This window comes from Thermobia domestica, chromosome 3, assembly GCF_964235325.1.
Source record: "Thermobia domestica chromosome 3, izTheDome1.hap1.1, whole genome shotgun sequence".
Classification (NCBI taxonomy): Eukaryota; Metazoa; Arthropoda; class Insecta; order Zygentoma; family Lepismatidae; genus Thermobia; species Thermobia domestica.
This window is the reverse complement of record NC_137456.1, coordinates 40,288,685-40,310,036: the sequence shown is the minus strand read 5'-3', so window position 1 is coordinate 40,310,036 and position 21,352 is coordinate 40,288,685. Positions and strand designations below refer to the sequence as shown.

Here is a 21,352-nt window from a genome sequence, read left to right as displayed (position 1 = left end):
AGCCGTAAATATCGAACTCAGACCTCCCAACGGCGAAGAGAGAAGGCTAACAATTCAGTTTTGGTATTATTTAATGAATATATTTTTATCTTCAAGGTTTTGCTCATATTTTACAACATTAGATAATAATGAATTCAAGTTGTATTTAGGTAGATCCACAATTTAGTGCAAAACGGACTCTACCGAACAACTTCTTTAAAAAAAGTGATGAAAAGAAGATTCCTTGTTTTCTTTTAGTTGTGTAATTGTTTAGTTTATTTGCACTACATACACCTACAAACATTTAGAGTAGATTTCAATAGAAAGACGGTAACAATTTCTATTTTTATATGCCCATATCACATTCTTTTGAGCTTAATGTTGTATGATTATGCACCGAAGGTGACAGTGACTATGATGATAAGATGAATGGAATGAGAAAGTGGAAGGAAACGGGAGAACCTCGAGAAATCCCACGCACAAAACTCATTTGGCGGGAAATGGAATCAAACCAAAGGCCCCACACGCCAGGAGATGAGCATTCTAACATTCAATCAACGTGGTCCCTGTGAATTCTATCCCTCATATTTGATTAATTGTAATCCTAAAAAATATCAGTAAATTTTCAGTCTTACTCGAACACTCGTTAGATTTGATAGAAGTCGGAGGAATTTTGTAATTTTTTTTGTAAAAATTGTAATAGAAATACCTGTAATTCGCATTACGTAATATATTTGAGGTGCTAACACTCAGAATGCATGTATAGTTTCCGGCAGTAGTTATTAGTGTGATAAGTCTATAGGCGGGTAGAACCGAGGCCTGTGTTGGACCGGGCAGACGGTGGTAATGAAAAATGACCTTTCTGAGTTTCAAAGAGGCCGAATTGTGAGTACGTGGTTAATAAGCGCAAATGTATCTAAGGTGGCCAGTGTGTCGCGAGAAACAATGTCCTAGGTAAAGAAGGCCTACAAGAACTCACAACAAAACAAGATCGACAAAGAGCAACAGTGGATGGAAGTGAAACCTCAGTAACAGCAATCGTCGAGCATTAGAGAGGATCACCATCAAAAAAATGTGGAATTAATGTGGCAGAACTGGCTGCGGAACTGAATCACTACTGCGACAGTTACAATCTAATGCGAATTGCGCAACCTGAACATCCGTGGTCGTGTTACGATTTCCAAACCGCTCATCACTGCCAACACTTTAGCACGATCAAAATTGTGCCAAAAACATGCAAAAAGGATTGTCGATGATTGGTAACTTCTAATATAGTCAGATGAGACCTCTTTCACGTCATTCTCAACAACAGGATGTTTATAAGTAACTGAACAAACTTATGTTCCGAATTGTCTCCTCCATACCGTGAAATATGACAACAGCTTTGTGATGCTGTGGGCCGCAATTTCCTGGCAGTAGCGTAATTAAGAGTGCATGGGCCTCCCCGCGCAAATGTCAAGATACAAGTAAAACAAAAAATCACTTTGCCACAAAGTAAACATATGAATATTTTATTTATTTATTTATTTATTTATTTATTTATTTATTGTTTTGTTTATTGACATCTCTTAATAAAAATTTAAAACAAGAGTGACATCTACTTGCTATTTATTCTTGAATTCACGCTTTTGACTGATCGGACTTTCCTCGCCAAATGTAAAACAGTAATCGCCACTCGCGAGCAGGTGAATGGATTTTTTCAAACCCTGCATATATATTATATTTCAAGCCCTGTACTTATTACAATCCCAAGCAATGAAAATCCATAAAGAAATTGACACCATAGTGCATTAAAATTAAGCAATTCTTAGCGAAGTTATACTGGATTCCTTTCATTATGTATATTGTAAACTTGTAGCCTGGATTAGATATTACCTCCTTTATCCTTGCTAATTTCAACCCCAGAAAACAGGCTTCCTTACGTACACTCGTTCAAAATGATTGTCGCATTTCAATTAAGTGTACAGGGTATTCCCTACAGGATGTAGTTCTCAGATACGCTCTCAATAGAATTTTCAGATATACCCTGATTTCACGGAGAGTCCAAAGTAGGCAGGAGGTAAGCATTGGAAATTCAATGCTTTGGAGGGAAATCGGAAGTGTTAGGAACCGGCAGCTCCATTTTTTTTTCTCGGAATAATGTGTGATGCGATGTATTTCGTCATGTATATTTAACGTTTTCTTTACTTATAAGTGTGAGAGAAAACATCGAAGCATGCGTTTTCCCTGAGTACGAGAGACCGTTCTGCTGACGATTCTTAACACTTCCGACACTGCAGCAAATGATTCCGTGTTTACTGCTATCAAGGCTTATCCTTTGCCTACTTTGGGCCAATCATAAAGTCAGAGCATATCTCAAAATTCGGTTGATGTCATGTCTTGGAACTTCACTCTGCAAGGAATGCTCTGGACACCAATTGAACATTAATGAAATATGCATTTTTGGATTGCGTATTCGTGACTTCCTTTAGGCTGATAAGGACCACCATTCACAGTCTCGCAATTTCGAAATAGGGCCTCTTGAAATTTGGCTTTTCCGCGATTTTGGACAGCCCTAGCTCTGAAACTAGACACTTTTCCCTACAGGTCTATATAAACTTTTTTTCTTATTTTGATATAAGGAATCACCTCTTACAGTTTGTCGGTATAGTTCATTAACACCCTGTACTTATTGATACAAATGTTCTCTACATAACATAGGACGAATAAACCTTCACGATTTATCAACGCAACTTAAAAATCAAAGTACATTTACATAGAAAAAAAAGTAACTACCATTACTGCAGATAATTCTAGTTATTAATCTGTGATGAACTTAAGAAGTCTCATGTTCAAATAAATTTTCTCTTAATATTCAGAAAGGATACAGAGAAACTATGGAGTAAATACTAAAATCATTTTTACTTTACTTGCAAGCATATAGAACTTAAAGAAAGCGCAAGCAGGAAGTTACTTAAAAGTATCAAATATAAAATATAAAGCAGCACAACTTAATACGTAAACAAATTTATTGCAAAAATTTTTACATCTGTTGATAGTACATTAAATAATGAATTTTACAAATCATAAAAAGTAAAACCAAAATTGCATGCTTTTATATGTTTATACAAAATTAAACGAATAAGCAGCAATAAATTTACAAAGCTACTAATAGCAAAAGCAAATGCAAGATAATCATGAAATTAAATTAAATAACCTCAGTTATCAAATAATATCGCACATTAATTATTATAAGAACTATCTTAAGACATTGGGATTTACCTACTACTAATACCACCATCATATGTATCATTATGTATTGATTTAGTATATTTTAATAAAAAATACTCAATACGGGCACACAGAAATATAGATGAAAAATATTTACAATCGACACAATTGCCCTAAACCGCTTCTACACAGAAAATATACAACAGTTTTTCGCATTTCTGGATGTAGTTTCTTTGTTGTCTTCTGTCAAACAATCGTGTATAGAGAACGTTTCAAAACAACACCGACAACGTTTGGGAGCTGATTCCTGATATCAAGACAAAACGAAAAGTATAGACCAACTGGGTGCACAAGTGCTTCCTTTCGGAGTTATAGGTTGCGGAAAACATGAAAAAATTAATTTTAAACATCCATAGCTCCAATACTATGGTAACTACCGTAGTCGGGACAAGACTTCATTTAGGACCTAGTATGTGCCCTATCCAAATATCCATGTTTCAGAATCCTCAGGTTCTTCCGCAATAATTTTTATACAGGTAGTTGGTGAGTACTTCAAATTATATATCCGTAGCCACACTGCTCTATAAAAATTGTTGCATGAGTACCTCAGGGTTCTGAAAAATGTAATTTTGGATAGTGCACATAATTCCTAAGTGAAGTCTTGACCCAACTACGGTAGGTCCTACAGTTTTGGAGCTATGGACCTGTAAACTTCATTTTTTCATGTTTTCGGTAACCTATAACTCAGAAAGGAAGCATTTGTGCACCCAGGTTGGTATATACTTTTCGTTTTATCTTCGTGTCGGTAATCACTTCCCAAACGTTGTCGGTGTTGTTTTGAAACACCTTATATATGTATATACAAAAATGTATTCAACTCCCAAAAAATCAAACTGAACTTTTCGAAGTGTTTTGTTTGTTGGAGGGACAAGAACTCTTATACGGGTGGTTTTTATATCTTTTACTAAAGGAACCACACCAATACTATCTATATAGTGTTACTAGACAGGCTACAATCTGTCATGTTGGCAGGTACTGGTAATTAACCAGCTACATCATCTGTTTCTACAAGATCCCTAAGTTATCTAAAATCAAATCGATTTCTAAAAAAAAAGAAAATCTGTTGAGCTTTAAGAAGCTCAACTCCCATATACATTGTATATTTATATAATACGATGTATACGATATATATACGTATATACATCAATGTCAGTTTCACACTTTTCATTAACAGAGCAGAAAGTATGATCCGTATGTTGTCAATTAGAGAGACAGAAATAATATTTTGTCTCTAGATTTTATACTGACAATGCAACAGTACTTGTTTTAATGTTCAACTCAAACAATCGCTTTCATTATCGAGAAGTAATTAGATTAAAAAAAAGGTAAGACATATATTGAGAAATATTGAGTTTGTATGCTAAGAACAATGTAAGAAACCACGTAAAATACTACTGGTAATGAATACAATCGTAAAATAATGATGATTTCAGATTCTTTGATCACAAGATTAAGACTTGAACCTTGTTCCATTCAAAACACAAGCTAAACTGTCACCTAAATAGTAATGCTTATGGCAAAATCGCGCATATTATCTACACAAAGGTCACGCTAATTAGTTTTACGAAAGCAATAAAATTGCTAATTCTCTTGTCTCAAAGTTCTATAAATCACGAATGATTTTTTTAAAAAAGAAAATTATATGCTCCTATTAAACTATAATTCAGGGAATAAAACAAAAACTGGGAAACTACACAATTGTAGTATACACTATCTAAACTATCTAATAGGGATAGCTACAACTAAAAAGGGGGGAATTTTATTCATTCCTAACCTGGTAACTCAAGACAGGTCAATTGTCCGAACTGTGTCAAACTTACTGAAATATAAAAATTTATAAGATAATCAAGACAGCAATTAAACTAGGCTATGCAATGAGTATCAAATAATACCGTGCACACACCTTTATGAACACATGCAATGTGTGATTGATAACTATAGACATAGACAAAATAAAAAGATCACTTATATATATATATGTGTGTGTGTGTGTATCTTATTAAGAACTGTCAAATAAAATTTACAGAACAATTCAAAGAATATGCTTAAGAAACTCATGCTGCTGAATTCAGTCCACTGAAAACACACTCTCGCAAGAAAGTAAAAACAAAAAAGCCATGCATGCAACATGCTTCAAGTTCTATTGTCCTGGGTTCTAATACGTTTCAAGTTTCACATTTTCAAGAAATAATTCTTCAAGTTCACTCTTCGTTCGGAAAACAAACACTATTTTTTGTGTTGTCCTTACAGCTTCACGTAAGGTTGGTTTGTATTGATCTCTGAAAAATGAGAATACGGGTTTCAAAAAACTATCTGCAATCAACTGATTTTATTGACATCACAGTGAGATTACGAACACATTACATGTCGAGAGATGATACGTTATTTATAGCAATAAAACAGAGTTCATTAATTCTCTCGGATAAAACATTTTACTTACACAAACCCATTAGACTATTACAACAGTACGTTTACAGGAATAGACATATATAACACGTGAACTGAATATAGCTAAAAATCATACCATTCTTATTTTTGTATTATTATTATATTAATTAAACACTTCACTTCCTGAAATTGTAAAAATAAGCTCAAGTATTTTGCCAGAAATTCTAGTATTTCTATGTCTTCTAACATTCACAAATCAATTTGTTGTACACTAATTTTTAAATATGGCTTCTCTCTTACGAAGTTTAATTTGGCACCAATTTTTCTACGAACAATAACAATCTTATCCTCTGTAAAGATACAAAATACTGAACTGACACCGACCGATGCACTAGGAAGTCAGAAACAAATACAAACGCATTAGATACAATCTACTTTTAAAAAAGTGTACAAACTGATTTTTTTTCCAATCCTACGCCATAAATCTAAATACTTCAATCACATATTTAATGTATATTCCTTTTAGAATTTTCAATTTATTTTCCTACTTCATTGCCATTGATTCCCGACATAATTTACCAAGTCTCAAAACGCTTAAGCTGTTCCGGTATTTCTGTCTCCTTTAGTGTAATTAGGCAAGCGGTATTAAGTATGGGTTGTCCCATAAGCGGCGGAAATTATCTTCGAGGTTAATTCAAATCTATTATAAGTTTCTCATCACATTTGCCTACAGCTTCTAATGTGTGTCCTAGATTAATATAATAGAAGTGTAGTGCTTGGAAAACGATTATATTTCCTGCTATATATCAGCTAAAAATACTATTTGAAATTATTGTGATGGAATAACCTTGTTGGAAACCTGAGAAGGCATGTATGAAAGTTCTTTTGAATTAAGAAGCTAAATTTGAAATTTTCATGCAACATAGAAAGTACTTCTATTTATCAAGATGTGATCATTTGAATTTTATTTGCTCTCAGGTTTTATTTAAATAGAAAGATTAAAAAGTGGCGGAATTATTATTCCTTCAGATAAACCCTGGCGTATCGTTGTTCAAACTGGATTGTTGTTCGCACCATGTAATCAAATAAATGGTTCTTTTAAATATTTATTATGGAGAGAATTGGTGCCATGTTGTAAATAATGAAAATAATAATCTTTGGTGAAAAGCTTTTTTTAACGTTTAAAGATATTACTATATATTAAATTAATATATATCTTTATATTAACGTACAGTCGTGTTAAAAAAATGACCAACCACTTTATTTTGAAAATTCCTCTACCTTAATTTAATTTAAAAAAAACTGAGGAAAACCAAATATTGCTTCCTTTACCTTTTTATTGCAAATCTCATTATTAAAATATTGTTTTAACAGTTTAGGAGAAGATCGGTAAAAAGGGATCACACAACATATTTTTTTGAAGTAATTGTGCCAAGTTTCGAATTTCTAGTTGACAAAGGATTTTTTACAAGAAATCTCAAATGTTTCTCCTTATTTTGTAATATTTATTGGGTGTAGAATTAATATGTTCTTGAAGTAAACTTAGTTTAATGTTTAAGAGCTGATTTAGTAAAAATAATACAAAATGTACCATTTTTCTTTTGCTTGTTTCTCATAAGTGAAAGGAGATAATGAAATGCAACTTAACACAATCATAGACAATGTTAGTCTACAACAGAAAATATGAACCTGAAGAATTTTCAGTGTTGCCATCCATAGAATTTACAGTGTTGTCAGAATAACAATTCCCCCAAAATCTAAGTTAAGGCAGCGACTAGAGGAATGAACTCAACTACATTTGATTATGCATCATGTTGTCTGGAATTCTGTGAACTTTTTTTTAAATAACAGTTATTTAATTTTAATAAATGTATGTTTAAACTATTTTGTTTACTACAAACTACATACAATTATTATTTAAAAAGTAGTTCACAGGATTTCAAGACAACATGATATGTAATCAAATGCTGTTGATTTAATTCCTTTAGTCGCTGACTTAACTTAGATTTTGGGGGAATTGTTATTTTGGCAACACTGTAAATTCTATGGATGGCAAAACTGAAAATTCTCCAGGTTCGTATTTTCTGTTGTAGAATAACATTATCTATGATTGTGGTAAGTTGCATTTTATTATCTCCTTGCACTTATGAAAAACAAGCAAAAGAAAAGTGGCATTTTTTTTAATGTCAAGATGTGAAATATGCAATATTTGTGGAACTGATGGCATTTTTATTAATTTCAAACTGAATAATTTTCAAAATACTAATACAACTGTACCTCTGGTAATTACTAGTTGTTTTTCAATTATTTATATAATAATAATAAAAATAATAATCTCTCAAAATACAAAAGAATGTCATTATTAGTCTGTTTATTCCTCTTCCTTAGCCCTTAAATACTGTTACAGACTTACAAATAACCCTATCCGACAATATTGAAAAATCTCTTGTTTAATATGATAACTGAAGCAAAATTACTATATTTAATTCTACATTTTATAAAGCATTTTCAGATTGGGAACGCTGATAACTTTTTAAAAATTACCATCATTGCAGTAGCATTCAACATGCCGTCCGCATACGCATGCTATCGAAACCCATGTGTAACTTTTGGTGTGTAATAATGCAATCTCGAAATTTTTCAAGTTATATTTTCATGCGTAACATCTATTTATTAATTTGCTATGTGTTTCTTGTGTTAATATGTACTAACGTGAAGCTGAAGTGGTTATTTGATGCATAAGATTTCAAAAATTAATCTATAAATATTTCTGTTTAAACTTGACAACTACTACTACAGGCAAGACTGCTTAACTTCGATTTCAAACTGGAAAGTTTTGTTCCTATTATTACCAGCTTTGCACGTAGTTTTGTATACTCATCCACGTAGCAAGAAAATTGCAGAAGTTTATCATTATATTTCTCTCTATTGTGATTAGTGACCATTTTCGTTGCCAGTACTTTGTGAAGTCAATTTCCGAACGTTTTACGACTTGAAGGTAGTGAAACTAAGAACCGTAACCATCAGCCGTGAAAAAACAGTCCAACACCTTCTAAGTCAAAAACCTTCCACTTACCAAGACTACATGCTATTATTTATCTGGTCAAAATCATCATTCCAAGCTTAATTTTTCATGCAAGTTACGCGTACAAAACCAAACCATGTATTGTAGTAAAGTAGGGAAAAAAATATAATACAAACAAAGTAACTACATATTGTGAACATACCTGAACTGTATTGTGTATACTGTTGATACTGCGGGTGGAAATTATGAATGGCATCTGTCATGATATCTTTCGGATTCATAGTTTCCTGTAATATAATGTGTTAAATTATTAGTCATATCATATGATAAAAGCATTTTTATTAAACAATAATTTAATTGATAATTAATTGACTGTCCATGCAAGACCAATATATAAGGGTAGGTAAATAAAAGTGAGACTTTCGTTGTACTAGAATCGTCATTGTTTTACTAGACAGAGCTTTGTGTTTGTACCACTAAATGACATGGGTCAGGAAGAAGCTGGTGTCAGTGTGCTCTTCGCATGTGGTGGAGCAAGTTGAATATGTGCTGTCCTGTAATGGATTCGCCCAAACATACCCAGCGAATAGTTATTTAATTTTTGGTCGAAATTTATCGTTGCATGAAGAATGTATATATTAAGTGAATAAATACGTGTCACTCAGTATAGTATCAAGTAGTGTGGTGTCTGTAGTATAAAAATATGCTAAGATGGCTGCGGTGCTTTCGTTAAGAAGTCCCATAATTATCCATCTCGTCCTGCAACGATCATGTCGAGGAACGCTTCCGCCGCAAACCATGGACGTTATTCCTCGTATCATCATCTTGTGAACCGCTTGAACACTCAGTTTGAACCGGCAAGGAGACTATGTGTAGGCTATGTCACCTACGTACCACTCTTTATTTCTTGTATGCTTACTATCCCTTTCAAATTCCAGTTTTTTTTTTTAAGATAAATTATAGACTCTCAGTCAAGCGGCTACAGCATCATTCCTGTTTGATCGTAGGATCATGGTTCATACCTCATTCCTTTCACAATAGAGCAACCTGTCAAACGGTACCATCCATATTTTCCTATCATGTTCTGAGGCAAGAAATTTTGAGGGAAATAGGAATTTTTCTGTTTTTTTTTTTTTTTTTATTATTATTTATTTATTTAAGTTTGAGCTTTTCTGGATCCCCTAGTGTTAACACCGAGATTTGAAAATCAACTGAAAAATACTAAGGGGTGTACTAAAGGTGTGTACAAAATTTCAAGCTTCTATTTTGAACAGTAAAGGCGGGGAAAATATTTACAAATGACTCCTACACTACCTTACATTACCGTAAAGGACCCTGATCTCAGGAAAAAAAAAGAAAAAAATCCTGAGACATCCCTATTTATCCTAGGATCACGTTTTGTACCTCATTCAGAATAGAACAACCTTTTAAACGGTACCATTCACATGTCTCCATCTCGTATCTGAGGCATAAAAAACGCGAAAAAAGGGATTTAAAAAAAACTTTTTTTTTTACCTTTTTGCCACTCTAGAACCCTCTTCCCCCCTGTGTTAACGCAAAGATCTGATAAATACTACTCGGTGGACTGAATGTTAGTGCAAAATTTCAATCTTCTAGGTGGAAACGTAAGCCCGCCAAAAATAATAAAAGTAGGCCTAGCAAAAATGTCTCGACGTAGAAAGGCATGAAATCATACGTAACGTGTTCTACAATGTCTCTAGACTTAAAAAAAAAAGGTAAAAAGCTTTATTGGTTCTTTTTTTAAATCGAATAATGAAGACACTACTTTAATACCTAAAAATAGGTACTAGAACTCCAAAGGGCTATTTCAAGAAAAATTCCTGCTTTATTTAGCACCTCTTATATATAGATTTGATACCAGTATCCTTTGGCCATCTTTCTTCCTACTTAGTTGGACAAACTTAGCGAAACCTGGGATGTCTTATACTTATTTAATCATTTCTGAAGTTCACATTATCTATAATGAAACTATTCCACTTAAAATTTATTTTTATTAAAAGTTTCTACCTGCAGGTAAAACATTACTAATACATACTAGTGGTGTACAACATTTAATAATATGTCCGACTCGAACGAAATTCACTTCGAAACGTGTACGTAGACGGCATGCTGATTTCAGTTTCTAGATTCAGCACACTGGCCACCGTAGATGTCTGCAGCAGGCATGTCCAAATTTCCAAGCCTATGTGCACACGAATCCTGTGAGTGGATAGCGAGCACGAGTTAGAGTTCGAGCGAGTACAAGTCGAGTTTCACTGAGAACCAGCATGAGTCCCACTGGGATTAGTGAGCGAAAGCACCGTTAAAGACAGTGACCTCGATTGCAAAATGATCATCTCTAATCTACAGAGTGTATGTATATTGTGTACTAACACTATGAGTGGACTTGTATCTGCAAATCTGCTGTGTGTGGATCACCGTCTGTGTCTACAATGACAGAACGACGGCAGCGAGCGTCTATGGCGTATTTCTACCATTACTTGATGTTCATTTGTCTCTGGTGAATTCCAAAGATGTGAGGTACACATGGAACTTACAACGGTTTCTTGTATTGATTTATAAATATAATAAAAGATAAAATGGTACTTTTGCTTAAATTTCTGAAACAGAAAACTCTGAATCAAAGATAAATAAGGAAGGGAAACATATTTACATTAAAATAAAGTGAAACATACACCAGCCTATGTTTTCTTTACGTAGCAGACATATTGATTGGAACCTAAAATGAGAGTTTTAGATTCTTGCACTTAAGTTGAGAGCAGAAGTGATGAAATCACCCTTGATCGCCTATTATAAGTCACAAAACAGTATTAAGTATAGGTTGGAGATATAATTTCTTATACAATGTACTGTACAATGAAATTACTTCGAGCGTGACGGTATAAAGGATGGGTTAACCATGACGTACTTCCGCCAGTGCTTCCGGCATTATTCGTTTCTGATGGATTCTAAGTATTCCAAAGGTTTGAGCTATGTGTACACTCATGTCTCATGTCTATAAATATGTTGTTGTAGGAATATAATTTGATAACGAATACGCCCGGTATTTCTTATAATGTCAGTATGTGTATAATCGGCAAAGACATGTATGTGGCAAATTTCATGTTAAAATGCAGTAAAAAGAACAATAAAACGAATATAAAATGTTCTTGTCCATTTAGCAACATTTTGTTTTATTCATTCTAATTTTCGTATTTATAATTCTTTTCCTATGAAATTTACCACAAATATACATTTCCCGATAATACACATAGTATCAGTATTAAAAGTACCCTGCAAAATCATTATCAAATTATATTCTTACAAGAAGATAGTTATAGATACGCGACAATCATTTTGGACATGAGTGTACATATGGAACGTATAATGGTCAAGTTTTGTATTGATTTGTAAACGTTATAATGAAAGAAGAAATTGAATTTTTTGTTTAAATTCTCGAAAGAAGGTACATTAAAGAGGAAGTGAACCAAAGACAGGAAATAAGAAAGTGTATTTACATGAAAATAAAGTGAAACCACACCGGTTTATGCAATCTTTAACAGATGTATTATTTAGAACCGAAAATGTGAATTCTGAAACCTTGCTCTTAGATTGAGAGAGGAAGTGAGGAAATTGCTTGACTTATCTACTGGAGGGCAAAAGCCGGGCTGTTCCGCAGAGCTGTCGTCAGCGTGGATTATAAAGTGTCAGAGATCAATCAGTGGAGGACCCATTAAATAACAGATTTCAACAACAGTGATTCCTGTCATGACTCACCAGGAGGCGTCCAAACAATATGATCTAGCCGTCCTAACAGGATGGCGACCACCAGTGTAATCAGACAATCTGACACCCCATGTGGGCGCATGAATATTAAATCAATCAATTGCATTATCAATTTTGCGGGCATGTTTAGGTTTCTTCTTGCACGATTAGCCTGACGCCGACTTATGTCAATCATGGTTTTTGCATGATTGATTGCTTGTCACTGACTTCGAAGTTATGAGCAGAAACTTCACGGAAACGACATGAACATGTTTTCACACACATTTACAAGGTTTCATCAAACACTTCAAAATTCATCATTCTGCAAGAAGTGCAGAGGAGCATAACAATGGAAACTCCAGTGCAGAACGATATTCCGCAGTCTTGTACATCTCAATAAATAGCATTCTGTTTCTGTCCAAGTATTTTAAGGTGATACACTGATCTACGTGTATACGATTAACCTATCTATATTAATACAAGCAAGAAAAGTCAAAAGAAGACACAAAGTGCTATGAGCTAACTGAATTATGCTACTGACTTGATATTAGCCTAAATGTGCTGTTACACTTTTATTTAGATAGTGCAAGAATCCTGATCTTTTGCTTGCCAGCTGATGCTCTATTAGTTGAGCTTTCACCGATATAGTTAGTATACTGTCTTTAAGGTTCCTATCAAATAGCTATATGTATGCACAATTCAATGACGAGTGATATTTCGGTAACAATAAAAGTTACATTGCCTGTAAACCAATTTGTAGATTTACACGTGAAAGTTCGTCATTAAACTCCACCCAAGTTCAGCGGTCAAATTTTTGCATTATCTTGTTACATTACGAAGAAAGATGGCAGCACATTTTCCTTATCTTCCCAATATATCAGAATAATTCAGTCAAATTCCAGACATAAAGGTTGATACCTCGTCCAAACGCAAATTGAATCAATAACCAATATTAATCAGTGCATTTCTTTGGTATTTTGTTTCGTTCATTGTTGAGCGTTTTATTATTGGAAATATATTACCGCAGTGTGAAACCATCAAATAAAACGTAAAGCGTCTATTTTATGTTGGTTCAATGTAATATCTTAAAAAAAACTTATGAGATCATTCACAAGGGTATGGAGCTTATTCAGTTAATACTGACAACTAATGACTTTGATATTGTCAAGACTTTAATCTCTTTTTATCAGGACAATGGTTTTATTTCATAACCAAGTAAGTAAATATATATTCGAGATGTACTTTACAGTCAATTTACCTCCTTAATAAGAACAAAATAAAATAAAACATTTTCCCCGAAGAAAAAGATTGCAATATTTCTTGAAACAGCGGTGGAAGTGTGATCTTGATCAGGAAGAAAGAAAGAAAAAAGAAATAATAATAATAATATATAATGGCATAGTTTAACATGAAATCATTTTCGTCGGATTGAAGATGGAGAAATTAAAAATTTACAACAAAAATGTTACGTTTATAATACTAGGACTTGCGTGAATCAAGATATATATATATGAGCACCCTTAATAAAAAGTGAAGAAGAAAAGAAAAATAAAGCGCTCTTAACAATGCATGAAGATAATTAAAAAGTACAGGCATTACCATTTTAAAGATTGATTCAGTTTGAGTAAAATTTCAACATTCATTTCTTGAATTCGACTCAATTATTCTGAATATTGACGCTTCATATAAAGGTACCATCTGTTTACAATTAAGAAGCCTTCACATTCATTTTAACTGATTCACATTACTAAAACTCTGCATTGTCTCAATACTGAGTTGTACCACAGCTTACCTTCAGACTGCTAGAAATACTTTGCATGGTTACGCTTCTCCCGTGCGAGTCTGTAATACAACCCTGAGCGTACACCTGGTAGGGAAAAGCGTATCGCAGCGCAATTGCTGCAAAGAACATCTCAATGCAAATAAGGAAGTTCTGGTATCCCGCAGATACAGTGCCAGCACTTGTAGGTTGTCCATTACTATCCACAATTGGGTCGATTACTTCTGCTTTCTCCAAAACAGCAAGTAATACACCTACAAAAGAGAATACAATCGCTATTAGATTTGGTTTTTATGATATTTTGGTCACCATGATTTGCTTTTTCCTCTTGCAAAAGTGTAGACTGAATTCAGATTTTTACATTTACATTTACATTATCAGCTACCTTATTTTTACAAAGTGATTCAATCTTAATGTGAGAAACTTCCCTCATGAACAAGGTCGCAGACTAAGCTGTCAAAACAGTCCAGTAAAGATTTCACAGCGTAATCAACGGAATTAGTGTTTTCACTCATCATTTTCATAATTTAATTATTAGTGATTATTAGAACAATGTTTTTAAGTTTCCTGGTTTGTAACCTGCGCTATTTCCCCATTACCAGCACTCAAAATTGAAGTTAAAGAAGTAACGACAAATTACCTATTATATACGTATATCTGTGTTCAATACACTTTACAAGCCCACATCAGTTGTTCTGAATATCTGTAATTCTTTTGACTATGTTTTATGCTTTTATACCCATTGTAGCTATTGGACTTCAAAGCTATATATATACACACACAATTTTCTTCATATTTAATGTTACTTAAAACTATAGTTAACACTTACCCTGCCAAAATGAAAGGAAGATAACTGATTTAACTGTACAGAACTTGAGAACAGGATCAAATGGCGTCAGGAGATCCTTCGTGGCAAAATAAAACAGGAACAGGCCGTACAAAGCCAAACTCACTGAGATATTATAGATAATAGTGATATATAAATAGCCGCTATCAGGCCTGAAACACAAACAGAAATATACTTTTTAAATTTCCATTTTAATGCAAATTAACAAACACTGAATAAAATAATAATAATAAGCATAATTTATATCTCAAGATTTTTGAATATAATTTGAAATAGAAATAAATATATTATAAATTAAGATTTCTTATCTAAATACCATCTAACAAACTGGTTTTATAAACAACAATATTACACGTTTGTCATTTGTAGAATTTTCGAAGTAACAAAGAAAGGAAAAATCTTTGAAATCTTTTAGTTTAACGTCCCACAATTCCACCACGATGCCAAGAAAAAGATTAAAAACACAGAAATTTAGCTAAAATATAAACTAGAAGAAAAACCAACGTAATAGCACGTGACAATATCTATCAAAAGACGAGCGAATAAATTAAATCCTAATCCTTTTTCTGGTATTTCGAGAAAACTCAAAGATAAAGAGAGAAATTATCGTTGTACCTAGTCTGGCTATAAATACTGTCACAAAAGTTGCAGATCGGAATCGAGAGGTTTATACCACATAGACTTTAGAGAATTCATTCCATTCAGTAGTCTGTGTATTTATTGTTCATTGTGTAATTCATGCTTCTTTACAGGTCCGTGATATTGTAAGGATGGAGTGAGGTCAGGAACAGAACTATGTAGATGTGACTGCATTACACAAGTGTGGTCACAAAGCATCAAAATTTTGAAATTTCCCCAACCTCTGAAAATCATAGTGAAATTCGTCTATCGGACCATAGCAAAGTACTGTGAGACTTCCTTTGTACGTGACCGCCAAAGATCAGGCCGACCGCGGAGCAGTAGAATACCACAAGCCATCCAGGCTGTCAGACAGAGAATTCGTCGAAATCCCCTTCGGAAACTAAAAATTCAAAGAATGATCATTCCGCAACTTTGTTCCGCAACAAATGAAACTTTAGGACAATGTCAAGGATACTCAGAAGTGACCTTAAGGTAGGTGATTTCCGAACCCCTTCACTGAAAGCAAACAGGAAGGTGAGATGCAAGGTACTGCTTCAGAGGAGAAAATTTTCAATACTAAAGAACACCTCAACAAACAAAATGACAGGGTGTATGCTCACACATCCAAAGAAGCTTCCCTAGTTATGAAAAAGGTTCAGCGGGGTCGCCATCCGTTTTCGTTGATGGTTTGGTCGGGAGTGTAGTATGGCGGGGTTACAAAATTGCAATTCTGCGAACATGGAGTCAAAACAAGTGCTCAAGTGTATCATGAAATCATCTTGGAAGTAGTTGTAAAACCTTTAGGCACCACACTCTTTGCCAACAAGCCGTGGACCATCCAGCAAGACTCTGCACCGGCTCATAAAGTTAAGGTGATTCAAAAATGGCTGGAAACGAATATGCCGGACTTCATTGCTACCAGTGATTGGTACTCGGCCAGTCCAGATCTCAATCCTCTAGACTATGCCTTGTGGTCTCGATTAGAGGCCACGGCTTGTACCAAACACCACCCCAATTTAGAGTCTTTCAAACGTGCTCTCATCAAAGCAGTAAACACGTTTCCGATGAACTGTGTGCGTACAGCCACTGATGACTGGCCACGCCGTTTAAGGGCTTGTGTCAAAGCGCATGATGGTCGTTTTGAGTAACATCTGCACATTTTGTATCTGTGGTGTACGCTTGCATGTACATTTATTTCTCTGACGGATCTGCTGTCTTCTTTACATTAGGACTGCTCTTTCCTGTGACGGTATTTATGGCAAGACTAGGTATATGAATATGGGTTGAGGAATAATTCATGAGAGGCACTTTTTCCCTTTCTTTTAAGATTTAAAAAAGCACGCAGAAATAAAACATATTGGCAAAATGTTTTGTTATTTGAAAGGGAATGATTTGCTTTACACGAAAAATGTGTTTTGATTTTTTAAAATTTTACGGCTTTTTCTCTGAGGCCAAAACGGAACATTTTCGACGTCATTTTGTTTCATATTTAATCAAGGTGTTATGGCTGCTAAAGCTGCTCGTGAGAATTATAATATATATGGAGAAAGAACAATGCCTCAAACTACTGCCCGCCGTTAGTTTTCGCACTTCAAAAAATGGGAATTTTGACCTTAAGGGCATATCATACATCGGTAGACTAACTGAGTTCGATGAAGAGCGATTGAAACTCTTCACGAAAAATCCACAACAAATGACCACAAAATTGGTGAAGAACATGGACTGTGATCAAAAACTGTGCTGAACTACTTTCACTACATGCACATGGTTCAGAAATTCGGCGCTTGGGTACCACACACTTTGAGCGAACAAAAATCAACGCTTCACAATGGTCATCGCTTTGCTCGCTTGACATCGCTCAACACATGGTCACAAATACAGCCACAAATACCGCATCGTCACTGACGATTACAAATGGTGCCTTTACCTAAATGTGAAGCAGAGGAAAGAGTGACTCACCCCGACAAACAAGAGACTCTGAGAACAAAACAAGACATTTATCCTCGAAAGACCACGCTGTGTGTATGGTGCAACTGGGAAGGCATTATTTATTACGAACTGCTTAAGCTCAACCAAACACTCAATGTGGAGCTTCACACTCAACAAGTGCACCAACTCAACGAAGCAATTCAGAAAAAAAAATATGCGAAATGACGTTCTTCTGCGAAACGATAACGCCCGTCCTCACATCGCCAACATGAACAGAACCGCATTTCAAAAATAACTCTAATGCCTCATCCTCCATACTTTACAGATTTGGCTCCGTCTGATTTTCATGGCTTTCGAGTGCTTTGTGCGGTATATCGTTCAATAATGACGTCCAATTGAGAGCTTGGTTCTTTAGTCAAGGTCGCAAGATTTCTATTCCCGAGACATGGAAAAACTTATTGAACGATGAGAGAAAGTCGTAAACAACAACGGAGAGTATTTATTGATTACTTTGTTGTAGTTTGTTAAAATTATTTTGAAAGAAAGAAGAAAACACTTTCATAAATTATTCCTCAATCTAATATATGAGGCTTGCGGGTAGTACGAACGAACTCTATAAAAGTTACGTACAATTTGAACGCTCAGAAATCACACTTGGGATGTTCGAGTAGGAATACTAAACTGCTTTGTGGCAGCCAGTTCCCGTACCTTTATGTATAGTTTGTGGAAATCGTTTCTCTTTTCCTTAAAAACTACGGTTTCGAAATAAATGGACGATTATTTTGACTGTTAAGACTGCATTTCCAGGAAACTAGCCTTTGTTGAGTTCGCTTTTACTAACTGGAATGTCTCCTATGTGTAAAATCAATTCCTTAGGGACTGATTCGGAAGCTGAATATGCTTCACTCAACTTTAGACATGTACTATTATACGTTATTATCTTCCATTTCATATATTACCTCTCTGCGCTTTCCTTTGTCTTATATTCTGTAAAAATCTTCAGATGTAAGTTAATTCGTTTTTAAGAAATAAAACTGTTTACATATTGGAAAATTAAGAGCGCTTAAGTAAGAAAAAAAAAAAAATACATTTGACGATCTTATATCGATAACAGTCACGGCCGTCTCTGGCGAGGGGACGAGGAGAACGCGTCCCCCCAATATTGTGAAGTACAAAATATTCAATATTTTATTCTAATTTAATTTATTTACTAATGACAGAATAATATATAAATAATAATAATTGTAATGATTTGGAATATAATATTCAGGCTGTGAAACGATTAGAACGGTTCTTGATATATTTCAGGGGGTCCGAGAAGGTAAGCAGAAAGGTAACAAATGAAATCGAAGATAATAAACAGGTTGGGCTAAGTAGTTACCATTTAAATTACTTTCTTTGATATCCCCCCTCCCAATTTTACATCAGAGACGTCAGTGATAACAGTGCAATGAAAAGTATTCTATTTCCTTAACCAATCATTTCGACTCTCACTAATGGTGAGATTTTGCTCGGGATTTTGATTAAATTAAAAAGAAAATCTCGTCTGCTAGTTTGAAATCACATATCTCGATGTTGTCAGTATTGCGACATGGTGAACTAATATGAAGAGAGTGAAGTTTACAAATTCAAAATTTTTCTCAGTGTAAGTGTTTCCTAAACTCTATTGATATAGGACTTAGAAGCAAGCGGACGCCTCTCCGGTCTAATTTAAGTATGACAGATCGTAGTCTAAGATGATCAAAAGATATGATTCCAAATTTGCACGCAAGATTTTATCCTAATTTAATCGTAACCCCAGTCAAATTTCCACCATTAGAAGAAGTCGAAATGATTGGATAAGGTAATAAAATGTGCACACAAGGTAATTTTTATTTATTTCTTATACAATAGTACGAGGAAGTATCAAAAAGTTCGTGCAATCACCTAGAAGGTGACGAACTACGAACCCCCTCGGACATGCATTTTATAGTTAGGTCCTTGATGACCATGCATATTCTGGACTCGTTTAAACAATTCTTTATTTCTTTTTTGCAGGTAAATCACTGAAGGTGCGATTATTGACAAGCTTGAGACACGGAGCGTCGTAAGTTCCTCCATCCTTAAGGGAAATTAGCAAAGCAGATCCACGAAGAAATTAAAAAAAAAAGTCTCTGGGGATGAAAACCAATCTTATGAGATGATATCCAAGTGGAAACGGAAATTCCAAACTGGACACATGACCATCGCGGACGCCTCTCGATCTGGAACAACATCCTTCACTGATGATGCTGCCTTGACGGAGAAAGTTGAGATCATAATGGAAGACAGGACGATAACCATTAAAGTATTATGTGTGAAATACGGATCTGCCAATTATATAATTCACAATCTGCTGCATCTTCACAAAAGTGTCAGCACGGTGGGTGTCACGACTGCTCACATGGGCGTCTCTGGCGGGGGGACGAGGGGGATGCGTCCCCCCAATATTTTGAAGTACAAAATATTCCATATTTTATTCTAATTTAATTTATTTACTAACGACCGTATTTGGAATATAATATTCAGGCTGTAAAACGATTATAACAGAGTTCAGAGTTCTCAGGGGGTCCGTGAAAGTAACAAATGGAATAGAAGATAATACATAGCTTGGGTTAGGTAGTATCATTTAAATAGCTTTTTTATGTCCCCCCCCCCCCCCAAATGTACATGCCAGAGACGCCAGTGACTGCTCACATCTTTTCAGAAGAGAAATCGCGAGGATACTGTAAGAGATATGTTGCATTGGTATAAAGTGGATGAAGAGGAATATTTCGGCACCTATCACGGTGTCAGAGTTCTCCAAAGTGGATTTCTTCTAGGTGATTGCACGAACTTTCCGAAATCTCCTCGTATATGAGTACATACCATCAATATGAAAACTTTAGCATTTTATGTCTGTTGCGATTAGAATGATTTAACCTTAAACACCTGTAACTACTTCATGTTGAATACATTCGTCGAATACTCCCATGACGATATACGGTATCAGTAAAAGATAAAAATAATAATCATAAGCTGATAAGTTTCTAACATTTTTTTTTTAATGCTCACCTGTAGTTTCTTATCTGACTTGAGAAGAAACTAGAAATTTCCTTTTATTTTACCAATTGATTACCAATTCTTCACGTAAATTTATATTACTCACGAAAACATTAGAAATTGTTGAACTTACGCAAATTAATTATCTTTGCTTATACAGGTAATACATCAACATACATGATTCATCAAACAACCACCTGCTGATAATTACGTTTTCGTAACTCTCTAGCAATGTTCACGAAAATAATGATACTACTATAAAAAGAAACTTACCTCCAATCACCATCTCTATATCGACCAAAAGACTGCAAAATAATTATGACAAATGCCATTACAGGCTTTACTAGACAAAACTGAAGAGTGACTTGTTTGCAGAACCTTAAGAAGCCAATGGTGTATGTTTTCCCCACCAGACAACAAGTGCCATACATGCAGTTTGACCTGCAAAAAAGAAATTAATCAAATTCAACAAACAGTGTGTATGTTTAGAACTTACTGCAATAAAATCCTTAATACATGTGATAGTAATATGAAACCATTTTTCTCTCTTTGAGGACAACCACCTAACTGTATGTTTGGAATACCTTGTTCAATTACTACATTAAATTTTGAAACTAATGGAATTGATATGTTTAGAATTTTCTTGTTCTTTCTTGCTTTCTTTTTCAAATATACTGTTATCAACTTA

The 21,352-nt window shown here is 34.5% G+C and overlaps 1 protein-coding gene across 3 annotated transcripts in view; it reads right to left on the bottom strand.

Moving 5' to 3' along the window:
- Positions 1-21,352, bottom strand: part of Tmep (Transmembrane endosomal protein) — a 243,050-nt gene that overhangs the window by 33,422 nt on the left and 188,276 nt on the right. For 2 of the 3 annotated variants that reach the window (XM_081750698.1, XM_081750696.1), the window contains exons 5-8: positions 20,938-21,105; positions 15,037-15,206; positions 14,220-14,461; positions 8,865-8,949 (exon numbers count right to left, since the gene is read on the bottom strand). In XM_081750698.1, coding sequence (XP_081606824.1) covers positions 8,865-8,949; positions 14,220-14,461; positions 15,037-15,206; positions 20,938-21,105 — 665 coding nt within the window. Of the gene's footprint in view, positions 1-2,969; positions 5,529-8,864; positions 8,950-14,219; positions 14,462-15,036; positions 15,207-20,937; positions 21,106-21,352 lie in introns of those variants that run through there. The other variant, XM_081750699.1, reaches the window with a different exon arrangement.